Below are 15,828 nucleotides of genomic sequence, written 5' to 3'. Positions count from 1 at the left end.
ACAGCAACATTTTAGAATAGCTTCACCCAGTGCTAAGTTTCACAAATTCTCAGTTATTTACAGAACCATCTCCATCTGCTGCTTTACCCCTCTTTAGCTGAGGGGACACGTATCCAATGGAAACTTCCAAACAAAATCCTCCTTTTGGTCAGTAAATTCCTGTTACTTTATTAGCTTTTAGAGCTGGCTGGAGCCGTTGTAATTGATGCTGTAGAGCCAGTAGAGGGCTGAGATAAGAAACCATAAATGCTCTGACATGAGTCCTTGCTTTCTGTCTTGTCCCAGGTAGTACCTAAGCTAAGTAGTCAGCAGGATTTTGAGGTCAAGGTACATTGTTCATTTGAATACTGAAAGCGGTATTCTCAAGCTTTCTAGCTATGTCTGTTGAGGCAGGGAATACCATGTTTGACAGATGTGAATTTGGTCCATCTTTTAACCATCTCTGTGCTCACCAAGATAATTTGCCAGTCCTTCGGAGCATGCATGTGAGTGGCTTCCAAATGCTAAAAGCACTTGGGCTGCTGAAGGGACCAACACCTTATTCAAGTACCTCTATGGATTTTACACGTAACTCAAAAACCCAAACACCACAAGAGGAAGAGGAGGTTAGGCTTAAAGTTCTTCTTATTTTCTCTCAAAATCCTACAGTTTTCAGAAGTGTAATAACAGCAGCACTGTAACTACTTAAGAGGAAAAAAAAAAAACCCGGATAATCTATCAGATTAGAAACTGATGCTTTACATTTTTAACTACATTTATGATACAGACCCCCAGCCTCCTATTAATACGGAGACTTACTACTTCAGTTGCTGATGTCCACAAAGCTATACACACAAATACGGGACACTTCTTGAAGAGTAAGTGTCCAATGAGAAGCAATGCTTACTAACCATATAATAAAATGGGCTTTAAAACTACTTTTTAAAGCAAAAACTGGAGAGGCAAACTGGCTGTTGTCTGTATGGCAGCCATTTCTCACTCACAGTTATGTCACCTACAGAGTTTCAGTTGAGTCTTTTGCCCACAGAACTTCCTAACACCAGACACTACGTGCTGCTCCAAATACAAACACTGCACAGCTGACTGGCCTTAGTACTAAGTCCCATTTTAAACCTGTCGTTGTGTTTTAAGTACCATTCTTCCACAATACCACCTTAAGTTTTATGTATACATATATATATACACATGCATACACACACGATGACAAAGATTAAAATTATTTCTCTTTAAAACTTACTTATTCTTGGATTTAAATTACGAGGGTTTGCAGTATACTGAAAACATGCTTTCACATCCATCCTGTAAAAAGTGCAGAGAAATTAAAATTAATAAGACACGGTCCAATGGACTGGAAAGTTTTAATAGTCCACTGAATTATGTTATGAGTTCTATGACTCTGCTTTTCATGCTAGAACAATCATTTGCTGCTTACTAAACTGAATTAGCAAAGCAAGTAAAAAATGTTTAATGAGCAATTAGAAAAATTTTTTTCTGGAATTTGCTTTTACATCTCTATTCATGAGAAAGCTGTTCAAGTTAAGATACCTTAACACACCTAATAACACACCTAAATGTTAACAGTCCTAAGTGGCAAAGCGACACTGATTGGCCATCATATCCCCCCCACTCTAACAGCAACCGACTGAACGAATCTAACAGAAATGTCAATACACCACAACTTCTGACAGAACAACTCAAACATTACCATATTTCACTGGGGTCTTCAGAGTTCTTTTTCTTTAGGTCAAGTTTGTCAGGCTGTACTGTAATGCTTTTTGTAATGCTTATGACAGGTCGAGATCTTTATTTGGAGGAAGAAAAAAAAAAAAGGAATGAAAAGAAAAGGTAAAATAAGGAAGAGCTTCAGTTAGAATTAATGCAACAGTTTATGAATCCAGATGTCTCTATGCCTGCACTGATTTACAGCAAAGGCACCCCAAGAAACACAGGGTTTGGCTTTCATAATGGCAAGAAACAAAACAATTTAAAGCTAAGCTAAGCAAGGCAGAGTAAGTGGCTACAACAGTGAGTAGGAAATGCCTAATGAGGGAGCAGGGTACATTAATGCAATGTTATGGTTGTTATTTTATACACACACAGGAAATTCAAAGCGATGGTTCCCATACCAGTGGTAATTCGGCCCTTGTGAGCAACTGTAGGTACTAAAGTTCATTCAGATTAATGTCCAAAACAGCTTTAATGTGGAGCCTGGATGGCTAGGGGAAACAATGCTTTTATATCCTGACTCCTCGCATGCAGACTACAGTCATGATTTAGCCTTGCAACTTTTCCTTTCTTTCCCTTTTTGGATGGGGGATAAGAAAAGGCAGCTGTTTAAACTAGAGTCCAAACAAGCCACCTCACCCTTTTCATCAGACTTTGCTGTTCATAAGCATAGAAGTTCAGTTCTCACTTGTACAAGTTTTTTTTTGTAATGCCATTATAATTAAAGCTTCTTTTGACTAAATAGAGCATTTAATAATCTACTGAGTGTCCATTCCACCTAGTTTATTCCCTTCCACAAGCAATATGTGCTGCTTTTGTTATACACTGTTTCGGTGTATTTAAAGGCATTCCAATTACACACACAGATTCCATACACCTTAGAGACAGGATCATCAAAAGATTGTAGGAAAGGCAATTCTCCCTGAAGGGCAGACTTCTTTTCACCACCAAAATTAGGATAACCAGTTTGGCAGTTCCACCCCTCCCTTATTGAGACCTAATAATCACCACCAAAGCCTCAAACTTCATACAGGATTCACTGCTCTGAGGAAGAGAGAGTCCTCTTCCTGCTCATTACTAGTGAATTCAGCTTAACAGTAACATTAAAAGAAAAACTGGTCTGTAAAAGACCATAAGGTCATCCTGGTACATCCTTAATTAAGGCCTGTGCTAGGGAAATCAAACAGGATCCTGGCTGCAGTGCTTCTTCAGTGCTGTTTCACAGACCCCACCACAGCCTCAGCACTTTTAAGTCTCAGTGTGGAAGTAAGGTTTTCCTTTATCTTGTTCTATCTTAAATAAAGTAGGATTGCAGTTATACAATAGCAGTAACGCACATCAGCATCCCACAGCAACTGCACACATTCGCCCTCTTAGCCTGCTCTAATCAGAAGGTAGCTTCTCAAGAAGGAACAGGGAATGAAGTAACAAATCAATCCATGGATATTTTTTTCTCAGAATTTCCAACTTCCAACAGCAAAAATACACTCCAGGCCAAACATCTATTTCGTTATTTCTAAGCAGTTTGTTTTAAGAAAACTGAAAGTCTTGGTATAATTACAGTCCTGTAACGTAATACCTGAACACAGATACAGAATCTGAAAGGGAACCAACAGCAATATCAGGGTAGGAATTTTTATCCAGGTCCATGTTTCCAGCAATAGAGTAACCAAAGAAATTGGTGCCTGTTTTTTCACCATCAAGAATCTAAAGAGCAAACAGATTGAGGGAATTCAGACACTGAAAAGCTGTGAAAGTGAAATACTTAAGTGAACATCATTACCTTATGGAACAAAAAAGAAAACTTCCATCTTCATATAAACAACCCTGAAGTCCTAAGACGATCTCCTTTGTATAGAAATTTTGCCCATCCATTCTTTACTTGTAATATTTAGGCAGTTTAGGCACTTGAAACTTAAAAACATACTCTAGAAAATATTCTAACAGTATTCTAGAAAGTATAATTAAGTTCCCTTCTCACCTTGCTAACTGCACATAGTGGTCCTCAAGGAAAAAAAAGGCACAAACAAATGATATGAAAAAAGGAAAGGAGGAAGTCATGGAAGATAAAAATGAAGAAAACAGTATCTCCAGAAGAAGAGAAAAAACAATATGTATAGTTATTTCTAAAGCAAAAACTCTTCATTAACGTGAGCATTTTATCTGAATCGAGGGCAAGGAACTATATCCCAGAATTTCTCAAAAAGAAAAAACTTGTGCATCTACAAATTCTTTCACTTTTCTTTGTGTTATTGGTACCAACGGACTGTCCCAGGGAGAAAAATGCACATTAAAAAATAAATAACACCTAATTCCTTTGGTCAGCATTGCAATCTTTGAAGGTTCCTGTAAATCACTGTGCATATCCACCACCCAATTACAATAATGGAAAGGGAAAAGATACAGAGCCCCATCATTCCCTTAATTTTGTGCAAGAGTAATTATATACAGTAGAAGTTATCATTACCTGTGCAGGTTTTGTATTTATTCCATTCTTGGATCCATGATAAATATATACTTTGCCAAAACCATCATACGGAGCTCCTACTGCAATATCTGTTGAAAATAAGTTGCAGTACATAAATAATTCTTATTCTTTCTGCAGCTTTCAGTTGTGATAAAGACAACTGTTCAAAGTGAGGCGCTAGCACAAAAATCACGCGCGTTCCCCTGTTAGTTGGTTTTCACTCACCTGGATATCCGTCCTGATTAATGTCCCCGACATTTTCAACTGCAAGACCAAACATCGAGTCAGTGGTCCCATTTAAGCGAACAGGTTTTACTCCTTCCCATTTGCCTCGCTGGTTAATGTAGATGTACACAGCACCACCAATATCTCCACTTCTATCGAAGTACTGTGGGGCTCCAACAACAATGTCTTGCCATCTTAAAGAAGGGAAAAAAACAGTGCTTGTACTGAAGAACTGTGAAAAGAGCTCACAGAGACTGCAGTCTCAAGGTCATCAGTCAACCTGCTGCTGAACAGAGGTGATCAAAAAGTACTTTCAACTAGTCATGCAAAAACAGCTGACAGAGGATCCCCTAAGACTGCAAGCCAATTACATTCTCTGCATCACATACAAGATACTTCTTGGATCTTCCTTTGGTATCATTTCTTCTTTACTTACACTAATCTTATGAACTGAAGTACAACTCATTTCTGTAATTAAAAACATAGATTGTGTTCTGCATGACTTTCTGAAACGCTCAGCATTTCCTCCAGCAAAACATGTAAGATTGTTCTTTACACTTCAAATGTAAAAGCCAAAGCAGGAATGAGTCAGTCTGTTACCCTGTATAGGCAGCATGAGTTAACCAAGGCCATACCCATCACTGTTGAGATCCACAACAGCCACATCATAACCAAAAGAAGAGGCCAGCCCTTCTCCTTCAAACATGTGCTCCAGAGTAAGCGCCCTCTGATTTTTCTCTTTTTTCAGTAGAACAACTGCTCCACTATGGTTGGCTCTTGGTGCACCAGACACAAAAGTCATCTCATCTTGGGAGACGATTCCTTTACCAGAGTCCAAGGAGAAACCTTTAACAGAGAAAGAAACAAACAACTTAGTGCTCGTATTGTTAACAAGAAAAATAAATAACCCTACTATATTAAAGTGGCATATTGGATAGAAGTTTTCTAAAACAGAGTATGATATTCTGGCAGTTCCGTGTTTCTCTTTGAACTGGTGAATGCATGTTTATAAGATTACACTCTTTCAATGTATTCCATTTAAGTTATCTCCCCCACAAAATACACTATTTCGTTGCTCAGGTCTCCATTTTGCAGACAGTAAATACAAGATAATTTTTTTTTAAACATATTGGCTTAGAAAGGACTAAACATTACCACTTGAATATAGCTTGAGTACTGCACCTTCAAGAAAATCATTATAAAACTTCTACGTACAAGTCAATAAACTCTGTTACAAGCATGCAAGATGTACTGTCCATGCTTAACATTTGACATTAAATGATGTAATACAGTAGTTGAGAATCCCTTTATCCAGTAGTGGTGAAATTGGCAACTTTAATTTATTGTGGCTCTAGTGGACACGTCTGAATGAATTTAATCTCAAGTATCTTTATAAAAGTTAATAGATTTAAAAGTACATTAAAAACGGAACAAAAACAACATAATGCATATACCGACATAGCCAATAAAGCTCAAAGTGAGATGATGCACACTGCAAGGAAGAAAATAGCAGCCAGCAGATGGTAATCTCCCTTTTCAAATACTTCACCACTACTATTGAAATTCTCAATTACAGCAATTCACAATGAGACAGTTTCAAAAAAATCAGGAAGAGGAGTCCACTTTGTGGGAGAGATGAGAGGGTTTGGAGAAATGCATCACAAATCAGTGCTTCTCTGAAGCCAGCTTATTTTACAAGTTACTCTTCATCTGAATCCCTGCTGTCACATGCTTTTACTTGCAATGTATTTGTAATGAGAATGGAAAGGAGAATATCATGTTAAAGGTCTGAAGATTGCGTGACCAGATGCTGCCACCTCAGGTGGTCACAAACCTAAGTAGCTATTCATCATTACATCCACTGATTTGTCCACCTGTATGCTGGGAGGCAACGTTTTGTACACAAACTGATCTGGATGAGTATCAGATACTGCTGTCAAAAATAGAAGACCTGTAAACATATGAGTGAAAGATTGAAAAGACAAAATCGTTGAGCACAGCAGCCATAACCACATATATTTACTGTCTAAATACAAGGAACAGCTATGCAAGGGAATGCCGGCCTTGCCTTCAAGTAGTTTTGATTACAACAAATCAAAGACAGCATTTACAGTTAGATAAATGCAACACTGCATTTATTATGAAATTGCAAAAGTTCAGTTTAGTAGACACACAGTAAACTGTTTACAGCGAAAGACACCACTACAGTGCTACTCTCCCACATGAAAAGGCTATCAGTTTGCCTTTCTGAAATAAGCCCTTGGAATTTTTTACACCCAGGAACCACTGCTCACATTTAGCTCAAGATTATTTCTGCTAATAGACATGCAGCTCTAAGTTGACTCTTTACTCAGCTTGCTTTCATATTAACATCTTTCCCATTTGTTCAACTTCTCATTATTAACACAGAAATTCCAGCTATGAGTTACAAAATTGTATCTGCTGTCAAAGCCAAAAGCACTAGATCAGTATAGCACAAAAAACCTCTACTAGAGCAGAAATGTTCTTTACACGCTGCACAGAGGCATTCTAAAAAATGGAGAGTAACCTACTCTCTTTACCAATTTATCTCACGAATGTACAGGAATATTCATTACCCTAAGGATGTATTTTTGCTTTTGTGTTTGCACAAAGCTCAAGACTCTCCTCTGGAACACGTGCACACACACACACAAAACATAAACATTCCTCATGTTACAGTATTTTTAAAAGCCTGAAAAAGGCCACCGTGGCTTTAAAGTCTTCATTTTTATTTTTTTATTTTTTTAAAAAACACTCAGGCCAGAAAATTCAGGAACTCAAATGCTAGTGAATACCACTTTTTGATACGACACAGCAGTGACCTTGTGACTAAGGATTACAGATCTAAACATGGTACTTACCATTAGACAGTGATTATAATCACTCCCTGACAATGCGTAGGTCTTCATTATCACTCTTAAATATCTTATTCCTTCAGCAGCACTTCCAGGTACCTCAGCAGAGTACCATCTTACACGTAAAAGTGGAGGAAGATGTGCATTATCCCAAACAATTCACATTTCACAGGGTCCTCACGTGAACAGCTTTCTCCTCCCATTCCATATTATTGCATCAGAGCAGATCACAAACGTTTAAGAAGCCTAAAGAGATTTACCATATGTACTTTGTCCTACCTAAATAACTGTTAGCTGGAACAGGAACTAGATTCTTATCTTGGCGGCTCTCATCACCAACTTCGTAAGGCCCATCATCAAAGATACCCAGATCATAAAATGTCTGATTCTTTTGCTCTGCACGAACCACCCCTGAAGAAGTGAAATGATAAAATAAAAGCAAATGAATGATAAGGGAGAAAAATAATAGATAAATGGTTCTCCACTAGTACTACCATGAATGAGACAGTGACTGCTGTTTAAATAGGACAAACACAGACTAGCACACTGGCCTTTCAACAGGCCATGAATTTCTAAGCTCAACCTGTGTGACAGAGCTTCTTGCTATTCCATGAGATGTAACGCAGTGATCTGGAAAACATGAGATGCTAAGAGAATTCTCAACAAAAATATGAGACTGACTTGGTCATGGACCACCCTCATCCCACTGTGCTTAATTTGCTTAAGTCTCTCTTAAAAGGGAGGTAAGTACACACAAACACAACAAAATAAAACAAAAAATACTTTCAACTGTGGCAAACACTGGGAATATATTTAGAAAATATGTATTTATTGCTTATACTGATAATATTTATTGTTCAATAAAATACGTGCTTCCCTTGTATTGACAAGAACATTTACCATTTTGCCTAGTACATACATGTTTTTCCATGGCATAAAAGAGTACTTATGGCTGGTAGTGAAGAGCACTTCTCTGCAATTAAGGTAAAGCTCTAAATTGAGTAGTTGGTCAGACTGTATTGACAGGAACAGATACGTGGAAGACTGAACCTTCACACAAGCACTCCTTGTGCCAGAGCTTAACTCAAAGACTTGGTTCATGTAGCAGGCACAGGTGTACAATGGGAGAAATTTTAATGATTTAAGGATCAGCCTTGTAAAGGAGGGAGCTCTACAGCTGCTGGTGTAACTAAGTGCAAGGGGGAAAAGATTAAGAAAAAAGACAGAGCTAGCCTCTTAGATGCTTCTCAGTATAAACATATGAAAAAAAATCTTAAGTTTTTCCCCCCCAAGTTTTGGAATATTTCCTATACGTGATATAGAGTCCCTGTCTCTTAGTCAAACTATTTGTGAAATTTTACTTGAGTAAATATCTATGCATTTAGATATGAATACAAGTAGCTTTTTGCTCTGTTCAGTTACCTTCCTGCAGTCCTCCGGTACAGAATTTGGGAAGCACTCCCTTCTACAGAATTCACAAAGAATAAAGAGAATACTGGAGAATATAAAAAATACCTCAGAGCAGCTATCCAATATGCTCAAACTCAGAGGAAAAGATTGGGCAAATAACTTCTAATTAATCAGTAACTTGTTACAGTGCAAAATGTCAAAGCAAGAACTCAATCCTACCATAAGACTAATAAGGGAAACTGCTGCTGTACATACATGAGAAGTTCCATTCATAAGTAACCCTTTATAAATATTTAAAGCTGTGAATATTTAAAGCAGTGAATATTTTTTATAGAGGAGTGAAAATCAGGTAGAATCATGAGAACCCTATAAGGTTTATTGCCCCTTCCCACCCATCAAAAAGGCAAGTAAGAACCTTGGAATGCAACATCTGCAAAAAATCTAAGAGGAAACGAGAAGGGGGTCGGTCTGGATTTAGCAGGAAGGAAGCTAGGTCATACCTTTCCAATTGTAAGTGCCTGGAGCGCCAAACACAATGTAATGGTAGTCTCTAGTAAAAGTAGCAGCAACGCCTTGTTGACAGGAGCCAAACTTCTCATGGCCTCTTAAGCGACCGTCACAGAAACTCCACACTCCGTTGTCCATATCGTCCTTAATAGTGAGATCCTGGCTCAGCACGTAGCACCTTCCAATGATATCCCGGGTTTCCTGCACTGTGTTTACATACTGCCTTTTCTCATAGCGATGTGCACATGTCTGCAAGATAGAAGACAGTAATTCTTTTTGTATGTTTGTCTGTAAGTTATCAAAGAAGGCTGGTCTCAATAAGCCATACTTCATGCTAGCAAAGTTCTCCTTGTGGACACATTTGGGCACTCTCTGCATTGCAGCACAGAATTTCCTATAAGCATCTACAGACCCAAGTCAGAGTAATCACCTTCCTGATCAGGGAAGGCAGTATAGTTAAATCCCTCTTCACTTTGGGACTCAGGGGTCTTAGCCCTAAAGCTTTCACTGATACTTAATCCCTCACTTTCAAACACAGAGTGGACAATAACCCTGTCTCTTGTAAAAAACAAAACAAAACAAAAACAACAACAACAACAACAAAAAAGCTGTGTTTCTCCGCCCAGCTATAACAGTTAAATAATCAACATGCTTGTATGAGACACAAGGAGCTGGTTCTACTACCATCCACCTTTTCCAAAGTCACTTCTTTCAGAAAAGTGCCACAGGCAGGAGGCTGAAAGCTTTTCCAGTGAGAGCAAGAGAAGAAAGAGTTGTTGTTCCTACCTCTCATGGTGGGCGTTTCATTTATGGGATAACCATCACTGGGATGGAAAAAAGCAGCAGTACTAAGTATAGGCTGTTCTCTTCCTAGGTGAAAAGTCTAACAGCTAGGTTAAAGAATTCCAATCAAATACAAACGATGATGAGCCACCAGGATAAGTAGTAACCACCAAACTACTGTAAAAAGAGGTGGACCCCTTGACAGCAGTGTTTTTTGCAGATTCAGAGGGAAGGAGGGCAAGACAAGCACAAGCAAGACAAGTTTCTCATCTGACAGAAAAATTCTCTCCCTTGGCTCCTACTAAGGCTGGAACATTAAGCAGATACGTAGCTGATACTCATTTAGGGCACTGCCCTACTCTGAGCCGTGCTACGAAGTACTGCGTGCTGCTCAACTGCATTGTGATCTTCAGGCTGCCTTCGGCCCACCTAGGAAGCACATGAACTGCGTCACAGGCGAGATGGCACTGGCTGGTGAGGAATTAACTCTATCGGACCAATTCCATCTACTTTTCCTCCCCTGGGTTCCGACTCAGACTGGAGCAGCTAAGTACTGTCCCTATAGCATCAACAACCCAGAATTGTGCCCTGAAGTTGCTTTAGTCTTGTCTTTGAAGAAGTGAGGTTAAGCTGCAAGAATATAATTAGATGGAGGAGCCTCCCTGCACCCCCATTTTATGATATAGCTGGTGTTCTGCAGCACCATGAGAGGTGAATTTGAGAAAGAGCTATGAAGCTACAAAAATAACATTATCTGCTAAATCTCAAAAGCTTTTTTCTCTCAGTAGCGTATGAAAGAATAGCCTGCATCATCATTATTAGTACAAGCTCTCACTGCAGCACGCTCTCACTTCCTAAGTCACAGTTGCAACATCCAGAGCTACATGAATACATAGGAGCAATTCAGCTGATGGCCCTCAGTAAAGTTAAGGTAAGGCTGATCATCCTAGGCAACAGGCTGAAGAAAGAAGGCTCCTTTTTTAAACTTTACCAAACTATTTTTCCTTGTTTCTGTAGTAAGCTTTTTTTAAAGAAACAATGTATCATGAAAGGAGGAACAAACAACCTGAAAATAAATTGCCTGTTCCACATCCAAGATCCATCGTGTTGCCAAGATTACAAAGAAGGGCTAACTCAGAGTTAGAAAAATAATTTAAAATGTCTACAATCTCAAGAATTTTGTTTTGCGAAGCAGACATTCAAGTCCTTAATTCTAAGAAATCACAGTTATACAGCAATGGAAATTACTTTTCAGGAAGCTGCACAGAAACACAAATCATTCAGAACATTTACAAAGATGTTTTTGGTCTACAGCATGCTAGACCTGTAGACTTACCACCACATTTCCTCCTGGCCCCTGACTTTGGACGGTTACACCCATCCATTGGTCTTCTTTGCTCTCCATCTTTGGGTCAGCTGGAGATTCAAATAAAGCAGTTAATTTTTTTTTGTCTTTGTAAGAACTTTACAGTACATGAGATAGTCTACAGATGGCAGTGTCTGCACATCCTATCACATTCCAATGCAAGCAAGTTATGTACAAACCTAGAAAAGCAACTGTATGATACAGTCAATGGAAAGGACTGCATTAGATCAGAAAAATCAGACAACTGCAGAATAAAAGCACTGAGGAACTTACTGTCTTCATCAAACACAACACGTGTGCAGCTTGTGTCTGAAGATGTGATGTCACAGCTGTACAGCCCTCCTGTTCTGTTGGCTTGTTGGGATGGAAAGGCCTTTTCCCGAGGAGCTCCAACCAGCAATCTATAGGGAAACAGAAATAACTTCAAGGGATCTGCAGAGGCAGTATTAGAAAAGAGGAAGGCAGCAGAGTCAGGAAATGCTTTCACCGTGTTGTTAGAGGTTTGATGTGCAAACATTTAAGGGGGATTTTCATCAGTCAATACAACTGCTTTCAGACTCTGCATTTGCACCACTCCCGTGCCACCACCCCCCATGAGTATTATCACAAAATAACCACAGACATGTTTATTTGCTAAATGAGAGTTTCAGTCAAAACACTTTTTTTCTTCGGATATTTTTGAGTCGCATATATGTAAACCACAGCCACCTCAACTTCCTAACTGAAACCAGCATACAGTAACAGCACCACGGTTTGCAGAAGAAATAAGAAACAATGAATTCTGCTGAAGAAAACCAAGATTGAGAAAACTGTGTGTAGATGGGTACAATACAGTGGGTGCAACCTTCCTGTGCTTCCAGACACCACTCAGTATAAATAAGTAAATAAATCTGAAAGAGATCTGATATTACATTACCAAGAGAGGAGAGTTTAAGGCTTCAGTTATAGTTTTTCTGTTGAGACACATTTTTCCACATGCTTTATAATGGCTGTGGAGCAAAGCAAACCACTCAGAAATTGGTTTTTTTTTCGGTGTTTTTTGTTTGTTTGTTTTCTCATTAAAAACATGACTTTTATTTCTATCTAACATATACCAGTCTGATCATTTAAGATCATACACATTATTGTTATTTAGGAAACATTCACTCAATATCACTAAGGTAATGAGATAAAATTGATGTCTCATAAGAAAATAAATTCAGAACAGAAAGTTACACGCGTATTGTGAAACAGTCATCTCTTCACCACTTCTACACACAAGAATTTTCCATAATTTGTGCTCACAAAGGTAAGGCCCTGAACGGTCAAACTTCAGGTAAAATATTTGCTTTTGACTGATACACACATAAAAACAGGACAGGCAGCTTGGGTGGGTTTTAGTTTACAGAGCTTTCCATTTCCCCCTACGTACGTCTGGCATCTTTTTCAAAGATTTTTTTTCCAGAAACACAGCTGTTATCACAAGAGTCTTTAATCCAAACAACCGTGCTTTTAGAAAGGCCACTAACAGCTTCATTCTCTAATTGTGGCAGCAGTACTCAGCTCTCATCTCCAAACACTTTTGCAAAGCAGCGGCTTCTGAGCTGCTCCTAATGTAGGACTTAGCTACATTTTCCCCTCCATTCTGTTATCCCCTCGGAAAGAGACAACACAAGGCTCGTTGTTGTTGTTAACACTGGCAATCAGAAATTATAGAAAGTGGGGGCTCTGATTTCCTAACTCTCAGAAATTTTTGTTTCTACTTCTTCAAAACTTGGTCCAGTTGTACCCCGTTATTAAAACACACGCCTACCAACTTTAAGCTAAAATTCCAGTCTCAGAGCAAATACATCAGTCCTGATGCTGTATTGGTTAGAATAAAATTAATTATTGCTGTATCTTAATTATCTCTTGGAGAGGGTCAAGCAGCCACTGCACCTCGCTGCCATGCCCCTGGCAGAACAGCCTAGCCAACAAAAACTTCATCTCTTCAGTTGTGCTAAGTGCCACTTCAGCCTCAGAAAAGGCATCAAAGCATCTTACTGACTTCCCCAGTGACAGATCAGACCTTTGGGCAACCATATGTGCAAAGCGTGCTTCACACAGCCACAGAACTCCAAGCAGGGACAAGGCAGTGGCAACTCCCTCCCTGGGGCCTCAGTGCTCAGTGCAAGCATCCCCACAAGTCAGATAACAGCAAAAAGGACTGTTCCTAATTAGTCCAACAGATTTGTGAATCCAAAGCAAAACACACCAGAAATAGCTTTTCATTTCAGCAAGCACCAGAGCATATTAAGCAGCAGGGTACAGTTCTGAGGTCCTGTCTGCTCTCATCGGTGACTTGTGAGAACTGCAGCAGTGGCTGTAACGTCCCTCCTGGGGAATGAAAATGACAGTGGGAACTAGGAGAAGTTCTGCTCACAGCCACCTGAACCCCCTTCAGTACTGTCCACAGAACGCCCTGGCTCTTCCAACAGGACAGCTGCAGTTCAGATGAGACAAGTGCCTCAGAAACAGAAAATCTCCAAGCTCCTGCAAGTACTCCTCTCACTCTGTGGTGAATTCCTTTCCCCACTCACAGCCTGAAACTTCCTGAGGACAACATACAGTTTTCACAACGTACTTCAAAGAACAGTTGCCAGCAATTCATGGCAGTATCTCAGGAACAGACACCAACTTGAAAGATAAGTCTGAAGGAGGGAGAACACCTTTAAAACACCTTTAACATTTTTGGCAGGAAACTCTTGTTCATCGTAGGAAGAGGCTTCCATTGAGTAAGCTACATTGTGATTTAAACAAAAAATACCGTGGTCTGCACCGAGCTCAGACACTGTGTCTTCATTCCTTGAATTCCTGTCTTTCCCACAGTATCTTCTACCCCAAACAAGGCACCAGCCTTTGCCATCTTTTCCTTAAAAGTAACAGCAATACATTGCTGGTGACAGTACTGTGCTTTAACAGGCTTGAGTAGAAATCACTGGAAGCGTTTCCTGGGTAACCAACCATTAGCCATTTCCACAAATAGGCAGAATAAAATAGTCAGTGGTGTGCGTAATTTCCAATTTTGCAGCCTTCATTGAGCACAAATGTCCAATTTAATGTTGTCTTTCTCAGTAACAACAGTGCCACTGCATGCTTGTGTTTTCAGAAGGACTCCATCAGCATGAGGGAGGCAAAGCTGGGAAGCTAAATACTGTACAACTTCTCCCACTCCTGGCTAGACAGAGAGAATCCCCAAATCCCTTCCTCCTGCACTCTGCCTCAGACCATTCCATTCCACTGATGAAGAAATGAAACTAACAGCCACCAACTGATTAAACTTATATTACCAACCCCCCAGTCACAGTACCCACACGCACACCATGTGTCCAGCAGCTCCGGGCAGAGACAGCTGATCTCCATGCGGACATCTGCCCAGAGCTTTGTCCACCTGCACTACCTGGTTCAGAGACCCCACACCACCTCTTCAGCTTCGCTCTACTCTCAAAGCAGAAACAGCAGGCATGCAGCCACTCTAGGGGAGCTGAGCGTCACCAGGGGCACCGCTTCTGCCCTCCCTCAACAAACTGTGATCATGGAGAACTTCCTCATTAGGGGACAAGTGTGTCAAGTATCCAAGCTTTAGGACAAGAACATCAAACCATAAGGCATCTCAACGTAAGTGATGTTGGTTAATGGGACAGACTGTATTTAATCCCAAGCAGTACCACCTCTGCTGTGCAAGGATCTGGCTTCTAGCAATGGAAGCAGGGACAGGTGTGGTGGTTTCTCACCAACAATCAACTGAACTCCACCAGGCCTCTCCCTCACTCCCCTCTGATGAGTGCGTATGAAAATAATGTGGAAAGAAAAAGAAAAATCACAAATAACTGAGATAAAAATTGAAATAATAAAAGGGAAAAGAAAGAAAAAACAAGCAAAGGCCATATGGAAGCAAAAAGAGAGAAAACAATTATTCTCTAGCTCCCATCATCAAGTGATGTTCAGCCACACCTCGGGAAGTAAAGCCTCAATAAGCTTGGCAGTTGTTTGGAAGAATGAACACATTCTTAACAGGAACTTCCCTTTTCCCAGCTTGTATTGCTGTGACATATAAAGTCCCTTTGGTCACCTTAAAACAACTGCCCTGGCCACATCGCCTCCCCTCTCCTACCCACTCCCCAGCATGCTGGGTTTGGGGTTTGGAGAGTCTTCATGCTGTGCCAGCAACTGCTTATTCCATAGACAAACACTGGGGAGGTACCAAAGCTGTTCCAGCCACAAGTGCAAAGCACAGCACAGTGCAGGCTGCTGTGGGTGAACTCCATCCCAGCCAGAGCCAGCACAAGGACAGGAGCACCACAGACATCCCAGCACAGAGCCCTTCCTACTCAGGCAGTAATGGGAACTGGAGCTCAACCAAGGGAATGGGCTTCTGAAAAAGCAGCTGCTCCCAGAAAAACGCAGCCAGAAATGATGCCAGTGGGGAAATTGTTCACAGTGCTTTTTGC

The 15,828-nt window shown here is 40.1% G+C and overlaps 1 protein-coding gene and 1 long non-coding RNA gene across 5 annotated transcripts in view; one reads left to right on the top strand and one right to left on the bottom strand.

Moving 5' to 3' along the window:
- The window catches only part of LOC128076700 (uncharacterized), a 29,485-nt gene extending 17,039 nt beyond the window's left edge, over nucleotides 1-12,446 (top strand). The window contains exon 4 of one of the 2 annotated variants that reach the window (XR_008204623.1): nucleotides 10,214-12,446. This is a non-coding gene — a long non-coding RNA (uncharacterized LOC128076700). Of the gene's footprint in view, nucleotides 1-4,330; nucleotides 4,455-10,213 lie in introns of those variants that run through there. The other variant, XR_008204622.1, reaches the window with a different exon arrangement.
- ITGA6 (integrin subunit alpha 6) overlaps nucleotides 1-15,828 on the bottom strand; it is a 40,156-nt gene that overhangs the window by 11,402 nt on the left and 12,926 nt on the right. For 2 of the 3 annotated variants that reach the window (XM_052674630.1, XM_052674631.1), the window contains exons 2-11: nucleotides 11,633-11,760; nucleotides 11,330-11,409; nucleotides 9,204-9,459; nucleotides 7,573-7,704; nucleotides 5,053-5,263; nucleotides 4,418-4,611; nucleotides 4,193-4,281; nucleotides 3,305-3,432; nucleotides 1,706-1,801; nucleotides 1,238-1,299 (exon numbers count right to left, since the gene is read on the bottom strand). In XM_052674630.1, the coding sequence (XP_052530590.1) occupies nucleotides 1,238-1,299; nucleotides 1,706-1,801; nucleotides 3,305-3,432; nucleotides 4,193-4,281; nucleotides 4,418-4,611; nucleotides 5,053-5,263; nucleotides 7,573-7,704; nucleotides 9,204-9,459; nucleotides 11,330-11,409; nucleotides 11,633-11,760 (1,376 nt within the window). Of the gene's footprint in view, nucleotides 1-1,237; nucleotides 1,300-1,705; nucleotides 1,802-3,304; nucleotides 3,433-4,192; nucleotides 4,282-4,417; nucleotides 4,612-5,052; nucleotides 5,264-6,251; nucleotides 6,369-7,572; nucleotides 7,705-9,203; nucleotides 9,460-11,329; nucleotides 11,410-11,632; nucleotides 11,761-15,828 lie in introns of all 3 variants that reach the window. The other variant, XM_052674632.1, reaches the window with a different exon arrangement.

The sequence above is a fragment of the Tympanuchus pallidicinctus genome, unplaced genomic scaffold (assembly GCF_026119805.1).
Source record: "Tympanuchus pallidicinctus isolate F22 unplaced genomic scaffold, pur_lepc_1.0 scaffold15, whole genome shotgun sequence".
NCBI classification, from domain to species: domain Eukaryota; kingdom Metazoa; phylum Chordata; class Aves; order Galliformes; family Phasianidae; genus Tympanuchus; species Tympanuchus pallidicinctus.
This window is presented reverse-complemented; position numbering and strand designations above follow the sequence as displayed.